The sequence below is a fragment of the Syzygium oleosum genome, unplaced genomic scaffold (assembly GCF_021117445.2).
Source record: "Syzygium oleosum isolate NSW1041296 unplaced genomic scaffold, Sole_v2.1 Sole_v2.02, whole genome shotgun sequence".
Classification (NCBI taxonomy): Eukaryota; Viridiplantae; Streptophyta; class Magnoliopsida; order Myrtales; family Myrtaceae; genus Syzygium; species Syzygium oleosum.
In genome coordinates this window covers 17102458-17128302 of record NW_026607486.1, presented here as the reverse complement: position 1 = coordinate 17128302, position 25845 = coordinate 17102458, and the positions used below count along the sequence as shown (strand labels likewise).

Genomic DNA, 25845 nt, shown 5'->3' with positions numbered 1-25845 from the left:
GATCTAGCGCTGGCGAGCTAGATTTGGAGCCGGCGGCCGTTGCTTGAGGTCGAGCAACGAGGCCTGAGGTCGCGCGACCTAGGTGCCGTTGGCCTGGGTTGCGCGACTCCAGGCGGCCGTCGGCGCTTGAGCGGTCGCGCGACTCCAGGCAGCCGTCGCCTAAGTCAAGCGACCTCGCCGACCCCTGCCAGCCCTTCTCCGGCCAAATCCAATGTTGTTGGCTGCCCTTTCGCGAAGAAGATAAACAGTAACAACAAGGTCAAAATCGGAATATTAAAAAATAAGTGAAGATAGTTTGAGAAGAAAAAAATTAGGTTCAGCATTTCCAATGCTGACTTTCGACCGAAAGCCCATTACGAATGCTTGCAAAACGCCTTAACATTTTCCCAAGAGGCTTTCGGCCCGAGAAAGCTGAACCAAACGGGACCTATACGGTGAATTGGGTCCACACAAGAAATTTCCGTAAGAAAAAGTCCGGGCCAATTTTAATATATTCAAAAGAGTCTTGTTAATAAGTGGGTTCGGGACACTCATTCATCACACTTAGTAAGAAAATATCATATTTTTTAATATGCCGATTGACACATGACACGAGAAAAACGGTGCATTCTCATTATTGAAATGGATGTTAGCCGTGTTTGGTTGTAGCCTTGTAGGTGGTTTTCGGGAAGTCGGTCATAAGCTGCATAGACTCTTGGGTACTTTGCCATTAATTTTCGTGACCGCAGAGACGTCACTGAGATTTACATCTTCAAGATGAGATCGAGTGAGCCTACAAGAAGGCTAGCCAAGCAGGCTGGATCAAGAAAGATAGAACTCACTCGAATCCCACTCACTTGCATTTCAAGCAAAGACGCTCGCCGACGAGCCTGAGAACCCTTCGTTCAATCTCGCCCTTGACAAAGAAAAACGAATTGATGTTCTATGCTGGAACAAGCTTGGACTAACTGGGCCTAGCTCGATGGGCCTAGACTAAAAAGGAAACAGCTTGCTCAAGCCCGTTCATTGGCATTTTGGCCCCTGGCACGTGACCGAGCCCGTCGTCGCTAACGCGTCACTCGGTCCGTGCGGCAACGGATGCAATCTTTCAGGCGACGAGACTTCCGACCATGTCGCTCGCTCTCTCGTGCGCGTTTCCTATCCCCTTTTCTCTCGTGTTCCGATTTGTAGACGTAACACGCCCCCATTTTAATTCAACTATCTAGTCCCTCAAGCGAGACATGCATATCGCTTCAGTACAACATTTGGTTTCAGTCTGCCACGATCTTATCAAGAGAACCGCTTTAGCTCTCAATCAGTTTGTGCATGGGAGGCCAATCTCGCCTTTAGATATCTTCCGAGATAAAATGATATTCACTCCACTCCAAATTCTTAGCACAAATATCTAAAGCAACTCTCACAAACCAATTATATCACCCGTTCTTGGTCATTCACTCTTCACCTCAATGTCACAAAGCTCCACTCTTTAGTCCACAAGAGTATCAGAGAATTCGGACCGTGACACTAGCATGTACATTGCAGTTGTTCGTGCATGCACACCCCGCATGCACTGATGCGTATAGCCCTTGCATCGGCCCGTACCAAGCTCGTGACGCCTAAATGACTCGGCTCGTGATGCCATGCTGCTTCGTCAGCAGAAAAGGGCGAAAAGGATCCTACTTGCGTCCGATAACAAATCATCCCTCACCACGTGGCTCAAATCAGACAGGCTGTACTTTCCCTCTGCCACGTCACCTTCCCGGGGGTTAGAACTCCGTAGAAGCGCATCAATGTTCTTTTCTTTTTTAGCGGACGACCGATTTCAAGCTTCAAAGCAAAGTCCAAGGCTTCAAAACAAAACCTTTGACTTTTGTTCCGGGGCAACCTCCGAAGAGACGAAACCGATCGTACCATCGTCCACCTCGATCCTCTTCGTCTTCCCCACCACCGTCGCAATGATCCGATCGCATGCGCTCCCGCTTCTGATCCTGTCGTCCGTCCTGGCCACATGCCGATCGGTCCGGTTCGACCTGCAGTCGGGCCACACCAAGTGCATCTCCGAGGACATCAAGAGCAATTCCATGACCGTCGGCAAGTACAGCGTCGTCAACCCCAGCGAAGGCCAGCCCATGCCCGAGTCCCACAAGCTCACCGTCAGGGTAAAAAGCTCGAACCTTTCGTCGACTTTCCCGTCCGATTTGCATGCTCGATCGCCGTCGCGAATTCGGGTTATTTGGTTTTGGGTTTGTATGGGCATGGGGGTCCTGATTGAATTTTTTTTTTTCTTTCTTTGGCGCAGGTGACTTCGACGTATGGGAACAATTATCACTACGCGGACCACGTGGAGTCGGGTCAGTTCGCGTTCACGGCCGCGGAGGCTGGGGATTACATGGCCTGCTTCTGGACCCCGGATCACCGGCCACCGACCACGGTGACCGTTGAGTTTGATTGGAGGACTGGTGTGGCTGCTAAGGATTGGGGCAGTGTTGCCAAGAAAGGCCAAGTTGATGTGAGTTTACTCCTCAGATCTTTTCGTGTGCGATTTCAAGAAGATGCTGCTATTGGGCAATGTTGAGTTTGGCTTTTTGGGGCCCTTCAATGCTTACTTTATATTTCGCTGTTAAATTTGATGGAATGGGGAAAGTAATGGCTTGGTCGAGGTAATGTCTAGTTTCGGGGGGAAGGGAGGGTGGGGAGTGGGGTGTCTAATGTGTTCTGGAGTCAGAGGAATCGATGAAGTTAACCGTGAGTTTGTGGGAGTAGTTGAGTGCCTTAATTCCAATTCCTCTGTTTAAAGTAGCACCGGGGGAATGGGGCACACTGTGTACCTTGTCAAACGAGACCCATTTCTTCAACATAGCTCAGTGGCTGTACATTATGAGCACCGAAGATTTATGTGATTCTAGGTGTTGTTATCTTGCAAAAGTTTCTTGCGCTTATACTTTTCTCCGAGAAAGTTTCTTTCTGTGGGAAGAGATAATGTCCATACTTACAATTGTGTGTCAGCTTGCTTGTCCTGATTGATTTACATATGCTCTGAAGCTAAGAAGAAGCGAGTTGTGGCCTATGGGGGAATGCAAACCATTTGTCATTTGGGATGAAGTAGTGTTTTTCAGCTTATAAGGTTTTGTGGAGCCTGGAGATTAGGTTTCAGGTCAATCAGATGCTCTATGATTTTAGATTTTTCAAATCCTTTGTCATCAAACCACTGGCTCTAGGTTGCACTAGAAGCATGATTAGACGATTCAGAAGTTGTAGCTTCACGCAAGATCTTGGACTTGGTGGAGTTTGATCTGTTTTTTTTTTTTGTAGGGAAATGCAGCAAGAATAACAGTTTAGACTTTAGACGTGTCCCTCAAAGTTTTTGACAAGAACTAGGGAACGATTGTGGGAGTTTGGAGATGCAAAATTGCTTTGGACTTTTCGTATTCTATGATTTAAACTACTCTACAGGATACAATCGAATTTTAAGTTGATGGAAGAAGATATAAGACTTGAACACAGAGCAAGCAAACTCTTTCTGAAGGTCGCTGGACCGTTCTAAATTGATAGCATAAGGATCATGAAGTAATCTGAAATAAATGCATTGAAAGAGAAGCCAGCTGCTTCTAACCGACTGAACTTGAACTTTGCATCCTTACCTCTTTCAAGAAGCAATGATAACAAATGGTATGGGTTTAGGGTGAAAATGGTAGGTGAATGTGTTGCAAATACCTTAATCACTGTTGTTGAAGTGCTGAATTGGTTGAAGTGCTGAATAGGGATGGGGATTTGAATGGCTATCGATGTTAGTCTTAATAAGGGAAAAGCAAGAGTCTTATGTCTATTGGAGGAACATATTTCCTTTTATCTAGAAACAGATTCCGCATTGAAACACCTCCTATCAACCTGCACCACATAAGAATGTTCTATTGACATTGTGTTAGATTCATTTTTTCTACCATGCCTCAAGCAGGAAATTGCCAATTCTTCTTTTGTCTTTACCCTTCAACAAGAATATTTAACAATTTCAAAGAAACCATTTGTTAGGGTTATCATCAGGCCATTGAATTGACTTACGATATTGTACTTCTAGCTTAAACACTTTTTAAATTTGTGTGTGTGGAAAAGAGCCAACAACGATAATTATTGCCTTGTTCCGGCAGATGAGGAAAATACTGGCATTAAGATTGATAAAAAAAATGAACACTAACATCTGTGCGTATGTGAGGATTACCGTTGAAAGAACTGCCAAAAAGTCCTTGAGCACAACTCATATCCTTCCTTCTGCATCATGTTTTGTTTTGCCTGTCATTCTGCAGTAATTTAATCCTCTGAAAGTCTCAAAATAGTGTGGGAATTCTTCCTGAATGGAGACCATTTCATTATCTTCAAATTATCCATGGTCCCATCTTTTTTTCTTCTTTCCTTATTGACTTAAAAATTACGTAGGCGGGTTTAACGCTCAAAGTTTTTTAACGTGGATGATGCCATCTGAGTAGTAAATATATGGAGGAGGTAGAAAGCTAAATAATTGGGCATTGAAGAACAGATTTGTTGTGGTATATAACTTTTTTCGGTCAAATGGATTAAATAGCAAGAGGAGAGTGTTTAATTATGATTTGGGCCTGGGCAACTGTTTACCAAAAACACAGGTCTCCCATTTTGGGAATGTACAGTGCCAAAGTCACTGAATGGGTATAACTATCCTTGGGTTGGACGAATTATGCGAAGAGGATCGCTTAACTGTAGTAAGAGCTCCGAAATGCGTTGAGGCACAGGTGTCCACCCCATAGAAACTGTCTACCCTGTGTGTGATAATTTGGTCAATATAGTGAGGATCCCCGCTTATGCTTTATTTCTTCATAAAGGCACCTTACAATTTTTTCCCGCTGAAATACAAGGGCACGTTTTCAAGGCATAAGATATTTTAGAAGGATAGTGTCTCCTAGGTTGCAATGGACTATTCGTTGGGATTCAAGAGGCCTTTTGTTTTTGCTTAAAGAATGGACAATAATATGGTACCAGAAGGAATTAGCGAGGTTGAGGAAAATTAATGGCCTAAAAAAGGAGGTTGAGGAAAAGATTCTTTTTATCTGATATGAATAGTTATCATCTGTTCTTGTTCACACGCTATCTATTTTTGGCAATCATTGTCCATTTCTTCATCTTAAGTTATCTGTTGACATACTCACCTAAGTTATGCCCATCCTTTTTTTTTTATCTTTTGAATATCAGCTCATGGAACTGGAGCTGAAGAAGTTGCATGACACGATCAACTCCATTCATGAGGAGATGTTCTATCTTCGCGACAGGTGTGATACCTCCGTTTGCACTTCCATTTTTAAAGTAGTATCTAAGATTTCTTTTGGAGTCCCCTTGTGAAGATGTCGACTTTATGTTTCTTTACTTTATTCTTCAGGGAAGAAGAAATGCAGGAACTTAACCGAGCGACCAACTCCAAAATGGCGTGGCTGAGTTGCCTTTCGCTTTTTGTTTGCTTGTCTGTGGCTGGCTTGCAACTATGGCACCTCAAGACATTTTTCGAGAAAAAGAAGCTCATCTAGATATATCAGGACAACATTTCACAATTTTTGTTTTCTGTATCATACGTGGAGTTAGACAGTATGTTGAAAAGGACCAAATAGGAGATTACATTGCTGGATAACTTAAGTCGGCATCATACCACACAAAGGGACTTCATTGCGCCATCCTGTACAATTGCATTCTCAGGTCGGTCTTGATGAAAATATTGCCTCTTGTCCTTCAGTTTGCTGGAATGAACTTTGCTGAACAAGAAGGCCTCCTTAGCCTTTAAGTTTCATGGCACCTAGTTCTTTTTTCCTGGTCAGACTTTAGTTTTGCTACTACTATCATTATAGTGTCGCCAAGCAGGAGCCAAGGGCTGCTGTATCTAGCAACTAAGCCGTGGTGAGGAGTGACATACTTCCTGCGCATTGAATAAATTAAGCACTATTCGGTTGGATACAGTCAAAATCCAATGATCTTGGAGACTACTATAACATTAATGTTTGCTTGGTTGGTGCACTTCAGTTCGGATGTTGAGAGAGAGAATTTGTGAATGCATGATAATACCCGTATCTACAAATCATGTTTTTGTGCTTAGCCCGGTATAAGTGTTAGCTAAACAGCAAGAATTCTAGCATGTGGTGAGGCTGAAGCCGTCCCTGTTCTCTTTTTGATGCTAGCTATCAGTTTTTTTTTTCTTTTTTGCTAAAAGATGCTAGCTATCAGTTGATGTAACTATCAGAAGCACTCGTTCACTGTTGTTATCTCCTTGTTGCATCTGTGAGAATGCAGACCAAAGCATTGTGAGATTCCCAATTCTCCTCCAGCTCGACCCTCTTCCTCGCCTCCACTTCTTGTCATTCTGACAAGCTTAGTTCAACATATGCTTAGAGCTCGACATTGCTGCTGAGGTTTCCTCTCTCCACGGGGGAACTATTTCTCGAGAATTCTTAGTTCAGAATCCTGTACATGGGAAAGTGCCGACTCGTGCACTTTGCTCGCCTTCTGCAACAGGGAACGGGATAGAGGCAGGCGTTATTGCCATCAGCCATATCTAACTCAGGAAGATCATTCAAGTGAAAAGCTTAGGATTTTGTCCCAAAATAGAATAAGTGATTGGCTTCGGATCATGGTCTCTGCAAGTTTCAAATGTTTACGAATCACCAATCCGGAATAAGCTGAAAATATTGATACATCTCAGGAAATGGAACTATTTGCATTTATCTTTTCTTCTCTTTTTGCTCTTAACTCCATGCGGTGTCAGTTGAGATTATGGATTGTCCTTATAGACTCTAGACTGAGCCTAATGGATGATGATTCTCACTGTCGCATTGCAAAGAGGACAAACCATTGAAAAAGGCACCCAAACGTCGGCGAGAAGAAGCACTGGGGGAAGTGACTCCTGACACTCTAAATGACATAACCTTAAACAAATCATTCGAATGTCAAGTGCAGCAAAATCCGTGTCCTAATCTTGAGATCGGGTCACAATGCAAATCATAAATACTATTTTATCTGCGAATCATTATCAATGTCTGCCTCTCCAATTCTTATTAAAATGTCTTTGAATTTAATAATGGTGGGGGAAAAAAACAATCAAGAAACATCCTACTCCATTGGGTCTGATGGCATCCAGAATCTCTTTCAGGCCGCCTCAGCATGCACTTATTTTCCTTTCCTCCAGCATAAGAACAAACCAGGATTTGCGTTCTCTTCAGTCTAGATTTTCATTATAGTTTTCCTCCGTCTTCCTTGATTTTGTCTTAATATTTTATATAAACAAACGCAACCAGATTGCGGTCACCTAGACTATCTTGTTAGATAGTGGGTTCCGAATGAATTCACCCACTTGTCTCTCAAGTGAGAGAGCTAAGTGGGAATTCATGTCATGAGTAGGGAGTATGACATCACATTGCTTTACTAAACAAGAATCATTCTATGGACAATAGGGAGTCAATTTTGAGGCGGTAGACCAATAAGCAGAGAGTTTGGTCAGGAGGATCATCTGTTCAGCTAGAGAAACGAAGCTTTAGTCAACCCGTGAAGAAGCAAAGGGATGGCTTCTTCAATTATAATAGTAAACTGCTACATAGAAACCCCTTGAAAAGAGCCATCCTCTGTAGAGGCTTCTTTTCATTTATCATTTCATCAGACGCACGCTGTGTGTTATTTTGCTAGTGCAAACGAAAAAGAGTGTCCAAAGAGTGGCCACAACACTTTGACTACGTCATTGTCATGAAACCGAAAGCTACTAAATAGCCATAAGTTACTTGTCACTCGCTCATTCGATAAAGACCAATTACAAAGCCTAGAGTTAAATAAAGGCCTAATCTTTCTTGCGTACACCAGCTTAAGGGCTATGTGTTTAACTGAAACTTCACTTGCTAATCAAACGAAGGGTAATTACTTCCTCCATCTTTTACTTTTACTACATGAAATTTTCAGTTAATAATTAAACGTGGCACATTTCTTTTGCTAAATAGGCAGACAACAGTATCCCTCTTATTCCCTCACCAGCACACATCAAATCATCCTAAGGGGAAAAAACCAGACTCATATCTCGGCGCAAAACTCTGCTTTTTAGCCTTTCTATTCAGCATGATAATGAGTGCAATTGAAGAAAGAGCAAGGCTAGCAAAGATATAGACCCCATCATCAAGATTCAAAGATATGGGATATCTCTTAAACCCCTCATTTTGCCCAAATGCATTGAAGGCCAAACAACATTTTTTTTTTTACAGCTGCCTAACTTTTTAAGTCTTTAATGATAATGGCTATCAAAACCGAGGGTAAATTAATAGCCTCGCTCGAGCCACGTGTGAAGCTGCTGGCGAGTCTTGGAAACTGTTTAGGTCTTGCTCAATCCGATGTGCTGGTCCCATACGCTGAAATGTTCATATGGAGAAAAAGGGTAAGTGGACCTCTATCTGATGGGGTATGGTGTGGTCCAAATCCTAACTATGAGTTGAATAGTTTTTCCCCGGCTCCACTCTTAATCATATTGTCCCGTCACCGCATTCCAACGACATGCTTCATATCCGATGGAGATTTTTTAAAAAAGGACCCATTTTCTCAGCCACTTCCACTAATCATGTTGTAGAAAGATGAGGCAAAAGGGAGGCTAAAAGTACTAGGGGATAGCCCAATGTTAGAGAGAGAGAAATGTTATTTTCATTAGAATTACCTGAGTGAGAAAAAGAGTGGGTCAAAGACGGGTCTAGTGAGCTAAAAAAGTTAAAATAAAATAATCACGAGGAATTAACAGAGAGTGAATGAGGTAAGTCTATGTCATCCTTAGCTTAGGGAGGACCCCATCACCCTATAGTTTCAGATAACTTCGTGGATATGGGAATAGAAGTTTCTTGTTCCTGATGCCTCTATTGTCTTCTTTATAGTCAAACTACAGGCATGAAGGTCTTCTGTAAAACTCAATTAGGACAGGTCGGAAAATTGGCTTTTGTCATTTAACCACATTCAATGATCTTTCCAATCCCACCAACGGAGGTCCAAATGGATCCACTCAAGAGTCCTTAGTTCCATGAATCAAGGAATGAGGCCAAGCGAGATTAGGACAAGATGGGATCTTTATTACTCTCTTTCACATTCACAAGAAATGGAGCTTAGAATGAATGTGATGGACTGCAGGCTGAGCACATGGAGGTCCAATCCCTATCAGGCAAATATGATTCCACAGATTGCTGATATCGGGCTTTAAGGCCTTTTCTGTACTTTTCCCCTTACCCCCACCTCATTGACTTCAATAAAGTTCTCCCTTTTCTTTTGGTTTTCTTTTTGGACCCCAAGGAACAAAAACTAAAGGCTATACGCTAGCCTCAAATGTTTGACATCTAGTCAGTGGCTCAATAGAGTGAAATCAGCATGTCCATTCCATATTTACGAACGAAATCAGTAGCAATGTGAAAATCGTGCGAGAACTTGTAGCTTTCAGCTTTCCATTGAACTGCTGTGGCATGCTTACCTTCTCCTGATCGACGCAGCCTTATTACTCATACACGATGAGTCTACTACGAAGTAACATTTTTCACATAATATACTCATTTTACAAACATGGAGACACCCAGTTAGAAACATCACGTCTGTGGAGCTCTTGCCACAGGCTCATTCGCACCTTTCCTTTTGATAGGAAACAAAGAAGGTCAGAGACCTCAGAAACTGAAAGCCCATCTCTCTCTCTCTCTCTCTCTCTCTCTCTCTCTTCCTTATTATATGCCGCATCTGCTGCTTCTACTTACTCTCACCACCCTGTCTCGCTGTGAATCGAGCCATGGAAGAGACTGAGGAGTCGAAGGCCAACAAGAAATGCAGCACCAAGACAAGAACTTTCAGGAGCCCCATCAAGAACCATCATCGCCAGCATCAACCTCAGCTGTTGCAACACTCCAACAACAATCAGCTAGGGCTCGGAGGACTGTGTAGCCAGACCCAGTGCTACCAGGCCTATTATCCTGCTCTGCTTCCTCTGCCTCCTCCTCCAACACTTCCCCGACTCGCTTCACCTCCATCGCTCTCTCACGGTCGGACTCGCAACCAGTGCTTGAGTTCGAAGGCCCTGGTGAAGAAGTCCTCTCACAAGCTCAATAGCCCTCCTCCTCTCGCCACATCCTCCGAGACCCAGGTCCCAAATGCCACAGTCACTCCAGGTAATGCCAAAAGAAAGAAACGAATCGGAGAACCACTTGTTTCATTTGCTTTTCTTGCTTTCTTGTTTCCCTCTTCTTGCATGTGTGCTCTGCTTTCAATCTTCACTCTGCCCACATGTTAATGCAAGTTGGTTTCTTTTTATTCACCCTTCACAAGTCCTATTCCTGCTTTCTTTGTGTTCCAAAAGGCTCTTGTGGGTACTGTTGACGCTATAAGCAAGGCATGTGCTTGCGGGAAAAAAAAAAAAGGTCTAGTATCCGAAAGTTGAGCAGCTCGTCATAGGAGTCTTTAACATTATCGTGGTTAACGATTGGTTATTTCCCAATGACCGACAGAGACTTAGAATCTTGTTCTTGGTTATGAAAGTGAAGAAGATGAGGGTTATATAACTCACTCTGTTGTCTTTCCGAATACTTGAAACAGCTCCACGGAGGGTTCAGAGGCAAACCAGTGTGAAGGAAGAAAATGGAAGAAGGCTGTTTGGTGTCGTACCACCAGAAGCAATGGCCGTTGCCAGGAGACCAGATTCTGGCGGCGTGGAGGGCCCGGTTATCCCGCTTCTTGCCAACCATTTTCTAGTCCAATTCGACCCGGCCCAGAGAATTTACCATTACAATGTTGAAATCACCCCGAGCGCCCCCAGGGAAGTTGCCCGGGCAATCAAGCGACAGCTAGTGAAAGACAACTCGGCGATATTTTCCGGGGCTCTTCCCGCGTTTGACGGCCGGAAGAATCTCTTCAGCCCGGTGGAGTTTCAGAACGACAGGCTCGACTTCTTCATTAGCCTGCCGATCCCCACGAGCAAGTTGATGCTGCCATCTAGTAATTCGGAGGTCAAGCATCACAAGCACAAGCTGTTCCGGATAAACATGAAGCTCGTGTCGAAGCTCGAAGGGAAGGGACTGGGCAGCTACTTGAGCAAGGAGGAAGATGATTGGGTTCCGCTTCCTCAGGACTACCTCCATGCCCTGGACGTCGTGCTGCGGGAGAGCCCCGCGGAGAAGTGCATACCCGTGGGCCGTTCGATGTACTCGAGCTCCACGGGTGGGAGCAAAGGAATCGGGGGAGGAGCTGTTGGAGTTAGGGGTTTCTTCCAGAGCCTACGGCCGACGCAGCAAGGTCTTTCGCTCAACGTCGATTTCTCGGTGACGGCATTCCATGAAAGCATCGGAGTGATCCCCTATTTGGAGAGGCGACTCGAGTTCCTTAGAGACCTTTCGCAGAGGAAGACCAGGAGCCTGAATGTCGAAGAAAGGACGGAAGTCGAGAAGGCTTTGAAGAACATCCGAATCTTCGTTTGCCATAGAGAAACTGTCCAGCGATACCGGGTCTATGGCTTGACCGAGGCGCCGACCGAAAATCTCTGGTTTGTGGACCGGGATGGCCAAAATCTAAAGCTGGTGAGTTACTTCAAGAACCACTATAACTATGACATAGAGTTCAGGTACTTGCCGTGCTTACAGACGAGTAGAAGCAAACCATGTTATCTTCCAATGGAGCTATGCGTGATTTGTGAGGGCCAGAAATTTCTCGGGAAACTTTCTGACGATCAGACCGCGAGAATACTCAAAATGGGTTGCCAAAGGCCAAAAGAGCGAAAAGCGATCATCGATGGAGTGATGCGAGGACCGGTTGGACCAACGAGGTAACTTTTGAGATCTGTGGAGTGAACTGGTATTAATCTGTTTTTACCTGAAGGTTCTATTCAACTGATTTTTAATCTCCATCGACTTGTGACTCCATTGCTGAATCATCGAGTTGTCTGCTTTAACTGACAGCGGCAACCAGGAAAGAGAGTTCAATCTCCAGATTTCAAGAGAGATGACGCGAGTAAACGGTCGAATCTTGCAACCTCCAAAACTAAAACTAGGTGAGCATGGCCATATAAGGAATCTAGTTCCGTCTCGCCCAGACCGGCAGTGGAACCTCGTGGATAGCCATGTTTATGAAGGAATTCGGATAGAAAAATGGGGCCTCATAAGCTTCGGAGGAACCCCGGATCAGAAGTCGAGCATTTCGAAATTCATCGCGCAGCTCTCCCAAAGATGCGAACAGCTAGGCATATATCTCAGCAAGAATCCGGTTATTACCCCTCAATTCGAACCGAATCACGTGCTCAACAATGTTGTTCTTTTGGAGTCTAAGCTCAAGAAGATCCACAAAGCTGCAGATAACAACCTCCGACTACTCCTGTGCGTAATGGAGAAGAAACACAGAGGATATGCAGATCTAAAGCGAATTGCCGAGACAACCATCGGAGTTGTAAGCCAGTGTTGCTTGTACTCCAACCTCGGAAAGTTGAATTCCCAGTTTCTCGCAAACTTGGCACTCAAGATAAATGCCAAAGTAGGAGGATGCACGGTCGCTCTTTACAATTCATTACCCTCCCAAATCCCGCGGCTTCTCCATCAAAATGAGCCGGTGATATTTATGGGTGCCGACGTGACTCATCCGCACCCGCTTGATGACTTCAGCCCGTCTGTTGCCGCTGTCGTTGGCAGCATGAACTGGCCAGCTGCCAACAAGTATGCATCGAGAATGAGGTCTCAAACCCATAGACAAGAAATAATCCAGGATCTCGGGGACATGGTGGGGGAATTACTAGATGATTTCCAACTCGAAGTCAAGGAGCTGCCCAGTCGAATAATCTTCTTTAGAGACGGTGTGAGCGAGACTCAGTTCCACAAAGTCCTTAAAGAGGAGTTGCTCGCCATTAAGAAAGGCTGTGCGCGATTCCCTGGCTATAGGCCAACCGTAACATTCGTAGTCGTTCAGAAGAGGCACCACACGAGGCTATTTCCCGATGATGCCGATTTTTCCTCTACCAGAAACCAGGTCTTTGACGAGAACATCCCACCTGGGACAGTGGTGGACACTGTAATAACTCATCCGAGGGAGTTTGATTTCTACTTGTGTAGCCACTCGGGAGTAAAAGGAACTAGCCGGCCGGCTCACTACCACGTACTGGTGGACGAGAACGAGTTCACGTCCGACGAGCTCCAGAAGCTGGTCTATAATCTGTGCTACACGTTCGTGAGGTGCACTAAGCCGGTGTCGTTGGTGCCCCCAGCTTACTACGCCCATTTGGCTGCCTACAGAGGCAGGCTATACCTCGAGCGATCAGAGACGTTGGGCCACATGAGAAACGGGTCTCAACTGTCCCGAGCCGCCCCTCCGAAAGCCACGCCTCTACCGAAACTCAGCGAAAATGTGAAGAAACTTATGTTCTACTGCTGATCATTGATTTCCTCCCTCCTAGGACAGTTATTTCCGGGGCTCCCGAATAATCAGTTAGTTGTCCGGATTAACGGAGAGATGTCCAAATGTAGCACCAGCTTATCACCCTAGATCATAGCTTCTTCTTTTTTATTTCAAGTGGGCTAATCAAGTCATTTCAAGGTTAATGTCGGGGTAGCTCAGATCAATGCAACATGTAGAAAGTCCTTAATCCAAGAAAATCAAGTTGCTGCTCATGCTCACAAAGTCACAAGTGCCTTGAATGCTAGCGAATCTCCTCTCATGTATCTTGCTACATCACAAGGCTTCCCTTTTCTTTCGCCTTTTCTTTTCTTCTTCTGCTGACTCAATTCTCTAAACACCGAGCATTCTAACGAATGTGGCTGAAAAGTGAAGTGGTTATGGCCGTTGATGGGGCCATTAATGACCGGAGGGTGGCCCTAGTAGGAGTTAAATCTCCAACTGAGAACTGACTTCTTTTTCTTGAGTTTCATTCTGCTGTACGCAACCATTCCTCTTGTCACGAAAACCAAGATTGACTCTTGGGTTCGGCCGGGTTAATCGTTTCTCCACGCTCAAACTTCGCAGTCCATCGATTTCACTCGCGGCGAGTTGCTGTCCATGAACTTAATATCAGCTCTTACTTCATTTATTGCTCTCTGTTGACGACGACGACAGGTCGTGATGTTGAAGTTGTAATGCCGCGCAAAAGCTTTTAGAAAGAAAGAATGGAGGTCCCAAGAAATTCTCTGCGCGCGTAAACATGGTACGAAGCTACGAGCCAGGCAAAGGAGGGACTATAAAGATGGAAAAGGCAGCAGAGAGAGAGAGAGAGAGAGAGATGAGAGTGCGAGTTGTACTGTGACTGAGAAACAAAATTCCTGTGAATCCTTGCATCCAATCCGAAGAAATTCATTAAAATCGATTTGGAATTTTACTTGGCCGCAGGTGATAACACCAAAAGGAAGAATATAAAAACAGAGAAAGGGCACATACGTAGCCGAGTATATAAGACCAAATTTTTCCCATGCATGCAGTGTCAGAGGAATGCAGAGGAGTAAAAAAAAGGGATGGCAGAGAGGGCTCACTGCAGATGGATGGAAATGGAGAGAGAGACACGCCAGAAGAAGACTGAGAGGACATTAAAGAAAAAACCAGCTTTTGAGGGACCCGCCAACCCCAGTGCCAGTACCAGTGGCAGGCTGAGTTAACCTTGCTGAAAGCTGAAGCAGCGACCCCCCCCACTCACTCGGTCCAGTGTGCCAGCCATTCAGTACTGAACGAATATCGAAGTCCACAGTGAGAGAAACAGAAGGAGACAGAAGGAGAGAAAGAGACAAAAGAAAAGCCAAGAAAGACGGGATTTTTGAAGCAAAAGCATAAGTCGGGAAAGGCTCTGACTTCCCGACTTCTCCTTTTGTCTCTTCAGCTCTCTCTCTCTCTCCCCCTCTCTCTCTGCAGCCCACATGTACCATCATCTTTCAAGAAATGAACAGGTAACTCATCAGACATCGCTCCCACAGCCTCTTGAAAACAGCAGATGAACAGGAAAACTCATTCACGCGTTCCAGAACAGAACGGCTTTTGTTAACAAATTTTCGAAATACATTCTAGAGCGATTTTTACATTCTGAAATAAAAATGCATTTGTTAAAAATACTTAATTCCAGAATGCATTCTTGATTTCAGAATGAGTTTTTTGCAAGAAAAAGAGAAGCTACTTTTTGTAGCTTCTTGATTCCGGAATGCATTCTCCCTATTTTCTCACAAATTTTTTTTTTTCAGAAAATGCATAAAAATTGAAAAATTCTAGAAAAGTTCATAAAAATTTTCAAAAAATAAAAAAAAGTCAGATTTCAGGAAAATATGAAATTTGGTGAATTTTTTTTTAAAAAATCAAAAAAATCAAAAATTTCAAAATTTCACAGAATAGCTTAAAACACATGTGGCCACCCACTTTGAGTGAAATTTAAATATTTTGAGGTGTCCAAAAAAATCAAAATTTTCAAAACTTCACAAAATGGCTTAAAATACCTGTGGCCACCTACTTTGAGTGAAATTTAAATTTTTTGAAGTGCCCAAAAAAAATAAAAATTTTCAAAACTTCACAAAATGGCCTAAAATACCTGTGGCCACTCACTTTGAGTGAAATTTAAATTTTTTGAAGTGCCCAAAAAAATAAAAGAAAATAAAAAATTTCAAAACTTCACAGAATGGCTTAAAATATCTGTAGCCACCCACTTTGAGTAAAATTTAAATTTTTTGAGGTGCCCAAAAAAATAAAAAAAATTCAAAACTTCACGAAATGGCTTAGAATACATGTGACCACCCACTTTGAGTGAAATTTAATTTTTTTTAGGTGCCCAAAAAAAAATTAAAAAAATCAAAAATTTCAAAACTTTACAAAATGGCTTATAATACCTGTGACCACCCACTTTGAGTAAAATTTAATTTTTTTTGGTGCAAAAAAAATCAACAAATCAAAACAGATTTTTGTTCCAGAAATCAATTTCTGGAGCAGAATTAGTCATGTTTTACCAAACAGATTTCTCCTCCATAAATCAATTTCTTGCAAGAATTCCAGAAAATCAATTTCTTGCAAGAATTACAGAAATCAATTTCTGGCAAGAATTTGATTTCTGGAGCAGAATAGATACCATTCGCACCCTTCGTCTTCTCGCACATCTTATTGTCTGATGGGAGCAAGGGGATCCTGGAAAAAGTTTTCCTTTTCTTTCATTAGACTTTAGTGACTAATTATAAGCTTCAAAACGTTGATTACAAATCTCACGGGAATAATTAACATGTTGTGTGCAGTAAATTCTGAACTGGCTACTTACCACTGAGGCAAGCACGTTCTGAAGTGAATACATAGTAAATATTACCTTGAGATATACCATGTAGGCATTGGTTCCAAACTAATGAAATATGAGATCTATTTATATGACACGTATTAGCGAGCCGGAAATTTCATAAATCGTTCTAAATTTTAAGAGTTTTGTGGATTCACAAATTCTTATATGCAGACCTAATTGCCATCGCATAGTGTGTTGCGGTGTATTATTGGGAGGATCCTAAATCATTGGGAGACTCTTTTGATTTGGGATGACGACGTGGTGATTATTTGAACTTAGTCGAATTGTTTAATGTCGTCGTTAACGTTTTTTTGGGCAATCAAGTCATCAAACTATGTACTTTTTTGTTCATCTCGGTCTTTTTATTAAGGGTTAATACCACGAAAAATAAAAAAACTGGTACACCTGTAATAATTTTATCCAAAACTATTTTTTTTATCACAAAAAACCCCAAACTGGTACACCTGTAACAAATTTACCCAAAACTAATATTTTGACTACTAAAAACCTCAAACTGGTACATTTATAACCAATTTATCCTCCGTTAGTTTTCCGTTAAATTGAATTAATATCACAAAAAATCACAAACTGGTACACCTGTGACAAATGGAGGGTAAAACATAAAACCGGTACATCAGTTAACTGTCGCATATCATTTAACAAAGCAATTTAACAGTAAAATTTAACGGAAACAAACTGAGGGTAAATTTGCCACAAGAACATTTCTTTTTCTTAAGAATGAAATAAAGGATTATTTTGTTTCACAAGGAATTTTTCATTCTTAATTAAGACATAAAAATCTTTTGAAAATTTTAGGTACTATTGCGTGTAACGTAGGCTTAGCGGTTCTAGAACCATCAATGATTGATGAACCCGCGAAAATTAGCATGGGATAAAATTATCACAAATGTATCAATTTAAAATTTTTCGCGATATTAATTCATTTATTAAAAAGCTTTACAAAGTTACAACATTATCGTTAGATGTCATATCAACACTCTACAGGGCACTCGTAGGGCTAATGTGATGGCACTAGCGGAGCCCCAGTCCATCAATAGACATAATCGCACAAGTGTGCTGGCGCCAGTGGAGCCCAATGCATCAAGAGAAGGGGGGGCAAGGGCCGCAACCCTTGCCTCGCCGCTTGCTGACAAGGGCCATTAAAACCCTGTTGCTAATGTGACCGAGGGCGAGGGTGACAACCTTGGCCTTAGATCTGTCATTTGGTCACGCCCTTACCTCGTTTTGCGGGAGGGGTCAGCGGTCGTCACCACGCACGAAGGGTTTAAGGGATGGCACCTTGCATGCGTATGGCGTGTTTGTGTCGACCCTCAACCCTCCCACGGTCCCACCCCCTCTCTCTCTCTCTCTCTCTCTCATTGTTTGCATTTGTTGGTGGTTAGAGACGGTAGTAACACATTTAGGCTGCGAATGATAATCATTTTATTTTAAAAAATCATTTTTTATCAGAAATTAATTTTTATATTTTCTGTTTCTGGATGAATTTCTGAACAAAAAAATATATTTAATAACGATACAAAATTTCTATTTTCAAAATAAAAATTTATTTGATAACGGCACAAAATTTCTTCCTCTAAGATGGCTGGCGAGTGGACGGCAGGCGGAGGGCAGGGTGGATGGTGGCAGCGAACAGCAGGCGGTGAGGGGAGGTGGCGGCGGACGACAACGCGGCCAGTGCGGAAGATGGCGGTTGGAGGCAGCCAGTGACTAGAGGAGGGCAGCTGCGAGAGGAGGGTGGTCAGCGGCGGCCGACGGGGGGAGGAGGGCAGCGGCAAGAGGAGGGCAATCGGAGGCGGGGGCGGTGGCCAGTGGATGGCAGTGGGAAGTAGGCGGCGGCCGGCGGCGGGAGACGATGGCTGGTAGACGACGGGTGGCGGCCCATGACGACCGGCGGTGGGAGGCGGGCAGCGGCCAAAGGTGGGAGGAGGGTGATCGGCGGCAGGAGACAGTGGGTTGGCGGCGGGAGACGATGGCCGGCGGGGGGAGGCGGCCGGCGGCGGGAGACGGCGAATGGCAGGAGGCGGCGACCGGCAAGTGGGCGGCGAGTGAGTGATCGATTAGTAGCGAGGGCGAGCAATGAAAAAAATTTTATGTTCCAAATTTATTTTTGGAACAAAAATTCATTCCAGAAATAGAATATGAAATTGCGTTACCAAACAGGTTTCTATTTCAAACCTATTTCTGTTCAACAGAATGATTATCATTCGCCGCCTTAATCGTCAAGAGGATTATTGGACCCTCGTAAATGGCTACCCGCACCCCTTTTTATTTTGTTGTTATATAATAACAATTAATCGAGAGAACTCCTAAAGTGACGTTGATGAAGTTGTCAGGTCAACAATTCTATAAGGTTTGTTAATAAGATGACCGCACAAAGGAAAAATCAATATTTATATTGTATGATTGGATAAATTTCAACTGTCTACTTTGATTGACGAAAGCACATACATAGAAAATTTAGGTTCACAATTAATAACGAGTTCATTGTGAAACCGCCTCAACTCGAGAAATTTCACAATCCGGCCTGGCACAAACCCCACGGACTCATGAACACGATCCCCTTTCACTCCATTTTGTACCTGTGGTCGGAGTATAATCATAGAAACGGACTTCACCTGCGTACCACGACCCAAGAGCCCCGTGCTTTTGCATAAGAAACGGCGGAGCCGACGCACCGGGGATGGCTTTGTTCCTCGCACCCCTCACATGTCTTGATGCAAATGTCCATTTCATCTTCGTGTACGCATTCCCAACAATCAAAGATATCAAGTCGGATGAGATCGTTGGGATGTTAAGGACGGAAATGGGGGATGGAATAGGAGTTCTCGTCTCCTCAATTCACCGTCACCAATCCAGACTTCAAATCAAGCCAAAAATCACCTCATCAAAAGTCGGATGGGAATCTGCCTGTCAGAACTTGACCCCACGAATGTTACATCTCGGTCCAACGTTGATTTTTCGCGCATGAGCATATGCTGTTTTTTCACCGTGGGGGGGCTGGCATCAAGAGAAGAGAAGCTCTGCGCGGGTCGCGGTAAAGTGGACACAACAAGGAAACGACAGGGGAAAAAGTAAAACACGAGACAAGGCGAGGGGAGGTCCCCCCGCCCGTGAGCCTTCTGTTAGAAAGGGAAGCGATTACCCAATTTACTATATCTCCGAAAGATCATTCTTACAAAAACATTTTTCAACTCATTAATTTTATTTTTCGCGAAATAAGCGGAGTCGTCCTTCTTGTACTCCACGGATCAGATATATGACTCGGATTAGATATATGATCGAGTCCTATCTTTGTAAACACAGGATCGAGCCTCCTGTACTCAAGAGCTCGCGTTGAAAAACTCGATAGGCGATGTGATGCATTGCGGGCTTATCGCAATACAATGTGACCCAACACTCATCCCACTGTTGTTAAAAAAGTTTCGTGTGGTCTGTTCCTGCATGATCGTGCTTTTTTAGTGGTTCGAGCCGGCATAAGATCCGGATTTGAGATTAGACAGGTTTTTGTTTGTATCCGCTGGTTTTGTTTCTTCTTTGCTCCTGATCCTAATCTTGGATCATGGTCGACAAATGACGACAAAGAAGTAATCATATGTTTCATTTTGCGCTATTGCCTTCCTAATCGGTTTCTAATTCTTTCCCACTCACCCCCGAATCCCAAGCCCCCCCTTGGTCACCAAGCTAAACGCGTCCTACACCGTATTGTGTGACTGCGTATGCCGTAAAAGCAATTACATAAGCGTGGATGGAAGCGATCATGGCATTGGCAAAGTATGAGCGTGGAGATCAAAAGCATACAATTGGGTAGATGAATGTAGAGGTGGGCTGTGATAGGTAATAAGGGTGCATGCGACAGAAATCGAATGGATGAAAATTCTTGGGAGTAGAAATGGCGAAGGTGGAGTTGGAGAGGCCAAGGTGAAGGCGGTAAGGTTCTTGATGGACTTCGGTGGCTTTATGGAGATGGTGAAAGAGTTCCTAATATTAATTCATGCTCATGACTTAAAACATGACATCTCATTTTGCCTTGTTCACCATGGCTTGGCGTGAATTTTTTTCATGTCGGACTCAATTTGTTGCCCAATCCGATAGAAATTTGCGAGAATGAAGTTTGTCGGCAAAGCAGAGCACCTCGGACAAAGGTGGGAAAACCCTATCCCAACACTGAACTTGCCAGACCTTTGAAGATTTTGGTATAGAAATTGAGTTTGTCATATTTCCTAACGTTAGTGAGATACCAAGTGCATTCGGAGCTAACTCACAACGTACTCCAAATAGGTTTATTGGTAAGTTTCTGCTCCTCTCTGTCTCTGTCTCCTCTCTTTCCAGCAAGGAAAAACAAAAGAGATTCCTTGTGTGTGGTGACGGAACCCCCATAGTGATGACCCCTCATATCAACAACATTACAATACATTCCATCCCATCCCTCCCCCACCCCACAATACAAAGCGTCCATCGAGCACGACACCCCATTTTTGGAGCATTCGCCTGTCTCGTCAATCCCCATTCAACCCCTTTTGTTTTTCTCATTTCAGCCATTCTGCATTTACATGGATTTCCACTGTTTTCACCAGTATTTTGTCTGTACAGAGCATCCTAAAAGAATACGCATCGTGCACTGTGTGGGGTGTTGTACTGTCCCAGTGTCCCGTCCTGGCTTTATAGGATTCGCTCGCAGAAACATCCCAAGGCCCAGCTTCCGCATGAAGCCCAGAACCTTTCTGGCCCAAGCGAAAGTCCCACCCGGTGAGTCTATGGGAATGTCATTCTCAATCTTGCCCGAATCAAATGATCATCCTACAAGCTCACACTAATTAAAGCTACAGACATAGTAATTATCAGATCACCATAGCTATTCCATCTATTAAAAGATGTAACCGGGAACAAGCTAGAACAATGCTAAAACTTTAATTTGATGTCTCCTAGAATTGAGAGCCGGATTCCAAGTTCACTCAGATGCTCTTCATCGCGGTAAAGGTAGACAGGCTATAAAAAGGCCAGAGAACGAATATGCTGATGGCTCTAACAAACCTACACTGGAATTTAGAGTGTAGAAGCACAAGGTATTGCTGCTCTAAAGTCTTGATTCTCTGTGGCACCATTTCTTAACCATACATGTACTTTGTACTTGGCTCTAAAGGAAAACTGAAGTAAAGACCATCGACTAGAAAACCCAAGCCCGGAAACATAGTATATTTCACATAAAACATTAGCAGACTGTGTCAGCTGCATTTTTTTTTTCTTTCATCCTCCTCTCATTAGATTGAAGGTTATCCATACAGAATAAGAGTCTTACCTAGACAATTCTAATTTTGCATCAGAATATGGGCTCCTGTAGGGTCGTCTCGGCAGGAAGTTGAAGCAACTCCCTGATTCCCTCACATACCTGCACAATAACCATCTAGCTACTTCACTCCAGCCAAATGAAGTGACAATCATGAGGAGGATTCCAAAAACATTCAATCACTCTAGTCAGCGTCGATCTTGACACTATGTATGGACAAGTCTAAACTTCTAATATCAAGAAGCAAACAAATCGAGTCATCATTGCAACGCATTAGTTTGGAGATAGATGTTCCCCAACCAGGGGAGTCTAGCGTAAGGATGATAAGATCTGCATAACCTAAGAACAGTAAGATAAGTGCCATTTTTATCTTCTTTGGCAAAAAGAAAAGGAAAGGAAGTTTGCAGATACAAGGAACCCTCAGGATTGTCTGGCCAAGAAAAAAAATACTCCTAGCATCGTGTACTGTCCACGTTTATATTCTCTAAGGGTACCAAATTTCAGCTGGAGACGATGTACAAGCATATTCAATTGGTTAAGCAAAAATGCAAAAGCATAAGCAGAAGTTCTCTTAAAACATACCATCTTTATCTGTGCCTTAATTGATGCAATCTGATGAGTGTACTCTTCTATTTGCCTGCAAGATGAAACAGAATGAACGGTGGGAGAAACGAAAAGGAAATAAGCAAGAGAAGTCCCCACCTCCAGTGTGGCAGCTATATCTAGACTTTTGAAATTGCATCAGTTTAAGTGCAAACCTGGCTAACTTCTCTTCCCTTAGTGATATGTAATTCAGAGCTTCGGACCACGTAAACTCCACATGAAATCCTAGTCCAACATCTACAAAAATGCATTGTGTATCTGGCCTGCGAACATGTGGCGTTACTGAATTAAACCTCAAAAGCCACCACAAACGAGGAAATTAAACCAGCACCAGAGGAACAGACTCTACATCCCCTATTTTTACATAACAAGTACTCGGTCTCATGCATTTTTCACCCACTCCAAATACAATTACATGAGAACTAAAGCTAAACAGGTTTAGTGTCCTGGTACTAATTGTAACATAATCGAAGCCTCAGCAACACTTGCACAAGCACCCTCTATTCACAAAACTTATCATCATTCACATAAAAAGAAAAGCACAAGCATATCGAGTATGACTATGCCGTTGCTCAGCAAGCAGTAACTTCACCAAAAAGCATGACAAGATGGCATAGCCCAAGACTTGTCTCCTACCAGCATTACAAGGTAGAATATTTGAAGGTTCCAGGGAATAATCAGAGAGAGAGAGAGAGAGAGAGAGAGGACTTACACCTCCGCCTGCATGTATACCTCAGAACCAAGGTTGACCATTGTCTTAAGACTAGTTACACTATTGTTCTGAAGGTTCTCAATGTTTTTTCGTAAATCTAAGCTAAAAGTAATACAATGTCAAGAAAATCAAAAGACTGTCGAAGCATAAAGTTGCAAATATAAACTGGTGAATGCTCTCGCAACAATCTTAAAAGAAACGAGATAATCAAAATTGTAAGTAAATCAAGTGTGTATGACAATGGATTATTCCAGATGCTAAGTAACAAATCATTCCATATAAGGACAAGGAATCCGTTTACTTAAAAAAGGATACAAAGTCTTCTGTTCTTCGAAAACCTTATCCCTGTATAAAGAAATGGGCCAAGTCAGCCACGCATCAGCAAATAATTGTACTAATCCATCCTGAGCTTACTAACGCATGGCACGCTTCAGCTTGATAATATACCACCATCTTCTGTTAGAAGAGCCCCTCTCCAAACAAATTACTCATAAACCATGACCCGGATAAATCTAATAAAATTAAGCCAAAATCAACCTTTTCAGGAATCTAAAAAGAAGGTATGCAGGGATTCAAGTCCAACTTCCAGATGATATATGACGACTCAACATATACGTCACAGTCATCCGACCTTACAGGAGCCTCAGAAGTGGAGGGAATTCTATACAATCCTGGCTTCGACAGTCAAATGCAGCTACAAATTAATAAGCTGCAGAATGAAAAAAGCGCAAAACAAAAAGAGTCCTGAAAAACCGAATCTTCTATTCATGAAACGAGTGCACAGAAGATTTATATGATATGCAATGCCTAAATGTAGGGGAGTGCTTGTTGTTTGGCCAGAATTAAGAGGTTGAGGATCCAGCTTCTATCGTTTAAGAAAATATTGTCATCAATCTATCGAGTCCTTGGCATCTCACATCACTTTCCCCTCATAGTAGTCATCCCTGACTTTTGGCCTCTGTACTCATAGATAAATGTCTTCTTGAAAATGCTCAACATATTAAAGATACTGTTTTTTCCCCGCACTTATCAAAGAAGAAAGTGTTAAGTAGAATAGAGCAGATACCGCTCGGATATGGCACGAACAAGATCTGGTTTCAGACGTCGATCAACAAACTCCTCAAATTTATGAACTTTATCTTGGCGGTAGTTGTCCATTAGAAACCCGAGGAGAGGGCGGGGAGAAATTCCTGCAAGGAAGAGTGAGGAGATATCAATTTAGCAAAAAAAAAAGAAAACACAGAAATCTCCTTCGAATAGAAAAAAAATAAGGTACGAAGCATTTTAATGACGCCAGTGCTCAGATCTTTTTTATAGCCACTTAGAAATATCATGTGGTGATCTAACTCCCAAGATAGCGCAAAGCCTTTTCCCGTGCTTTTATTTCGAAGTCGTGATTGGTTCTATTCCCCACATTAGATTGAAGGTAAAGTATTTCCCTTTCGGATCAACTTTTGTTGTCCAAGTTGATAAAAGAATTCCACAAAATTCTCACGCCATTTTCGTGTGCTGTGCCTGCTCTAACACGACGAAAAGCATTCAGCGAAAATCTAAAACCCCACCGTCATTTCTCTTCCTTCGAAATTCACTCACAAATTTCGTCCCCAGGAAAGACGCATTTCTCTTCCAACTTTTAGCCCCGAGACAATCAAAACGACAGATATTCAGGAACCTCGTTTGCCCAACAAAATTGCTCTGAACGAACAAACCATGTTCGAACACTAGAACCCCAGTTCACCACTGTCCTGTCTCAAGTTCCCCTCCAAAACGAACAGAACCGGCGACGCTTACAAAGAGGCATCGGCCAACCTTGCATCGGCACACCACATTGACCGGCCCCACAACGCTCTCGCTCGAGCCCAAGACTTCCCGCAGTTCCCAAACGTCACATTCGAAATGCCTACTACGCGCGCGCGCTCGACAAAATCTCCACGACAAGGTCGGCTCGCGACGAAACCCTAAACGCGCCCTGATCGTTAGCAAAAACACGAACGGAAGGAGGGGCTTTCTCGCCGCGCGCGGGAGCCATCGATCGCACTCTCGGGCCAAGAGGAGAGCTTCCAGGCCAGAACGAGAGAGAGAGAGAGAGAGAGAGATTACCGAAGGAGCGAATCGGTGCGCAGAGCAGCGGCGACGTGCTTCGTCGGGTTCGTTCCGGCCGAACGCCGGCAGAGAAAGAGCGCGAAGAGAGAGAGAGAGGGAGAGACTTCAATGCCCTTGGAACTGAATCGCAGGGCATTCTAATCCTTTTTAGGTCGAATTTATTAATTTGACCCTTTCATAAGCTACGTTTAGGATAAAATCGGATTAAAGAGAGATATAACCCGGAGAAAAATATCTATGGGAGTATGGACAAAGGTGAATGAGATTGCAAGCATTTATGATATGAAAGTTACTTTTTTTTCTAGTGACAAATTTCTTAAACTAAAAAAAATTAAAATAATAATTAAATATAAAGTAATGTTTGAATTCTGATATAATAAAAGAAAATTCAAAATAACAAAAGAAATAGTGGACAGCTTTCATTTTTATTTATGTATTTGAATTTCTTTCTGTTCTATAATGTATATACTGTATATATATATACATGCATATTTAGTATCTCTCTCTCTCTCTATATATATATATATATATATATCTTGTAATTTATTATTTAATAATTTTTTTATTAATGAATGATGAAAGGGAATAAAAAAGAGAAATAAAACAAAGAGAGGAAAAGTAATTAAAAAATGAGTAAATAAAAATGAAGTAGAAAAATCCTAATTTTAAATGAATAAAATCAAACTTGAAACGAATCTTTCTAAGTTTCTCCGTCTCCGTCTCCTTCTCCTCTGTGTCTCCAATTCACGTCGAAGTTTCACAACTCTTTCGTAGTTCTTTGTTTACGTCAAAACTTCATGAAAACGGCAAAAGAGTCTACGCTTCTTTTTCTCCGTAACTCTTTGGTTCACGTCAACAGTCCACGAAAGCAAAAAAGTAGTC

At 42.9% G+C, this 25845-nt stretch overlaps 3 protein-coding genes across 6 annotated transcripts; 2 read left to right on the top strand and 1 right to left on the bottom strand.

Moving 5' to 3' along the window:
* Positions 1 to 1839: 1839 nt before the first annotated feature.
* LOC115672326 (transmembrane emp24 domain-containing protein p24delta9-like) lies at positions 1840 to 5776 on the top strand. The gene is made up of 4 exons (XM_030594114.2): positions 1840 to 2138; positions 2279 to 2488; positions 5197 to 5273; positions 5381 to 5776. The coding sequence occupies exons 1-4, from the start codon at positions 1935 to 1937 to the stop codon at positions 5523 to 5525; spliced, it is 636 nt and encodes a 211-aa protein (XP_030449974.1). The 5' UTR covers positions 1840 to 1934; the 3' UTR covers positions 5526 to 5776.
* A 3878-nt stretch (positions 5777 to 9654) lies between these two features.
* LOC115672127 (protein argonaute 7) lies at positions 9655 to 13622 on the top strand. Its single transcript, XM_030593909.2, has 3 exons — positions 9655 to 10148; positions 10573 to 11794; positions 11928 to 13622. The coding sequence occupies exons 1-3, from the start codon at positions 9773 to 9775 to the stop codon at positions 13384 to 13386; spliced, it is 3057 nt and encodes a 1018-aa protein (XP_030449769.1). The 5' UTR covers positions 9655 to 9772; the 3' UTR covers positions 13387 to 13622.
* Positions 13623 to 20750: 7128 nt separating this feature from the next.
* On the bottom strand, positions 20751 to 25060 carry LOC115671572 (uncharacterized). Of its 4 annotated transcripts, none has more exons than XM_056309015.1 (8): positions 24961 to 25060; positions 23927 to 24050; positions 23176 to 23205; positions 22861 to 22962; positions 22304 to 22411; positions 22128 to 22182; positions 21558 to 21647; positions 20751 to 21058 (listed from the first exon to the last, which is right to left on the bottom strand). In XM_056309015.1, exons 2-7 carry the CDS (start codon positions 24016 to 24018, stop codon positions 21579 to 21581), a joined length of 456 nt encoding a protein of 151 aa, XP_056164990.1. In that variant the 5' UTR covers positions 24019 to 24050; positions 24961 to 25060; the 3' UTR covers positions 20751 to 21058; positions 21558 to 21578. The 4 variants fall into 4 exon arrangements, with proteins under 4 accessions (XP_056164990.1, XP_056164992.1, XP_056164991.1 ...); XM_056309017.1 differs by lacking the exon at positions 20751 to 21058 and adding an exon at positions 21107 to 21297; XM_056309016.1 differs by lacking the exon at positions 20751 to 21058 and adding an exon at positions 21107 to 21292.
* Between the last annotated feature and the right edge of the window lie 785 nt (positions 25061 to 25845).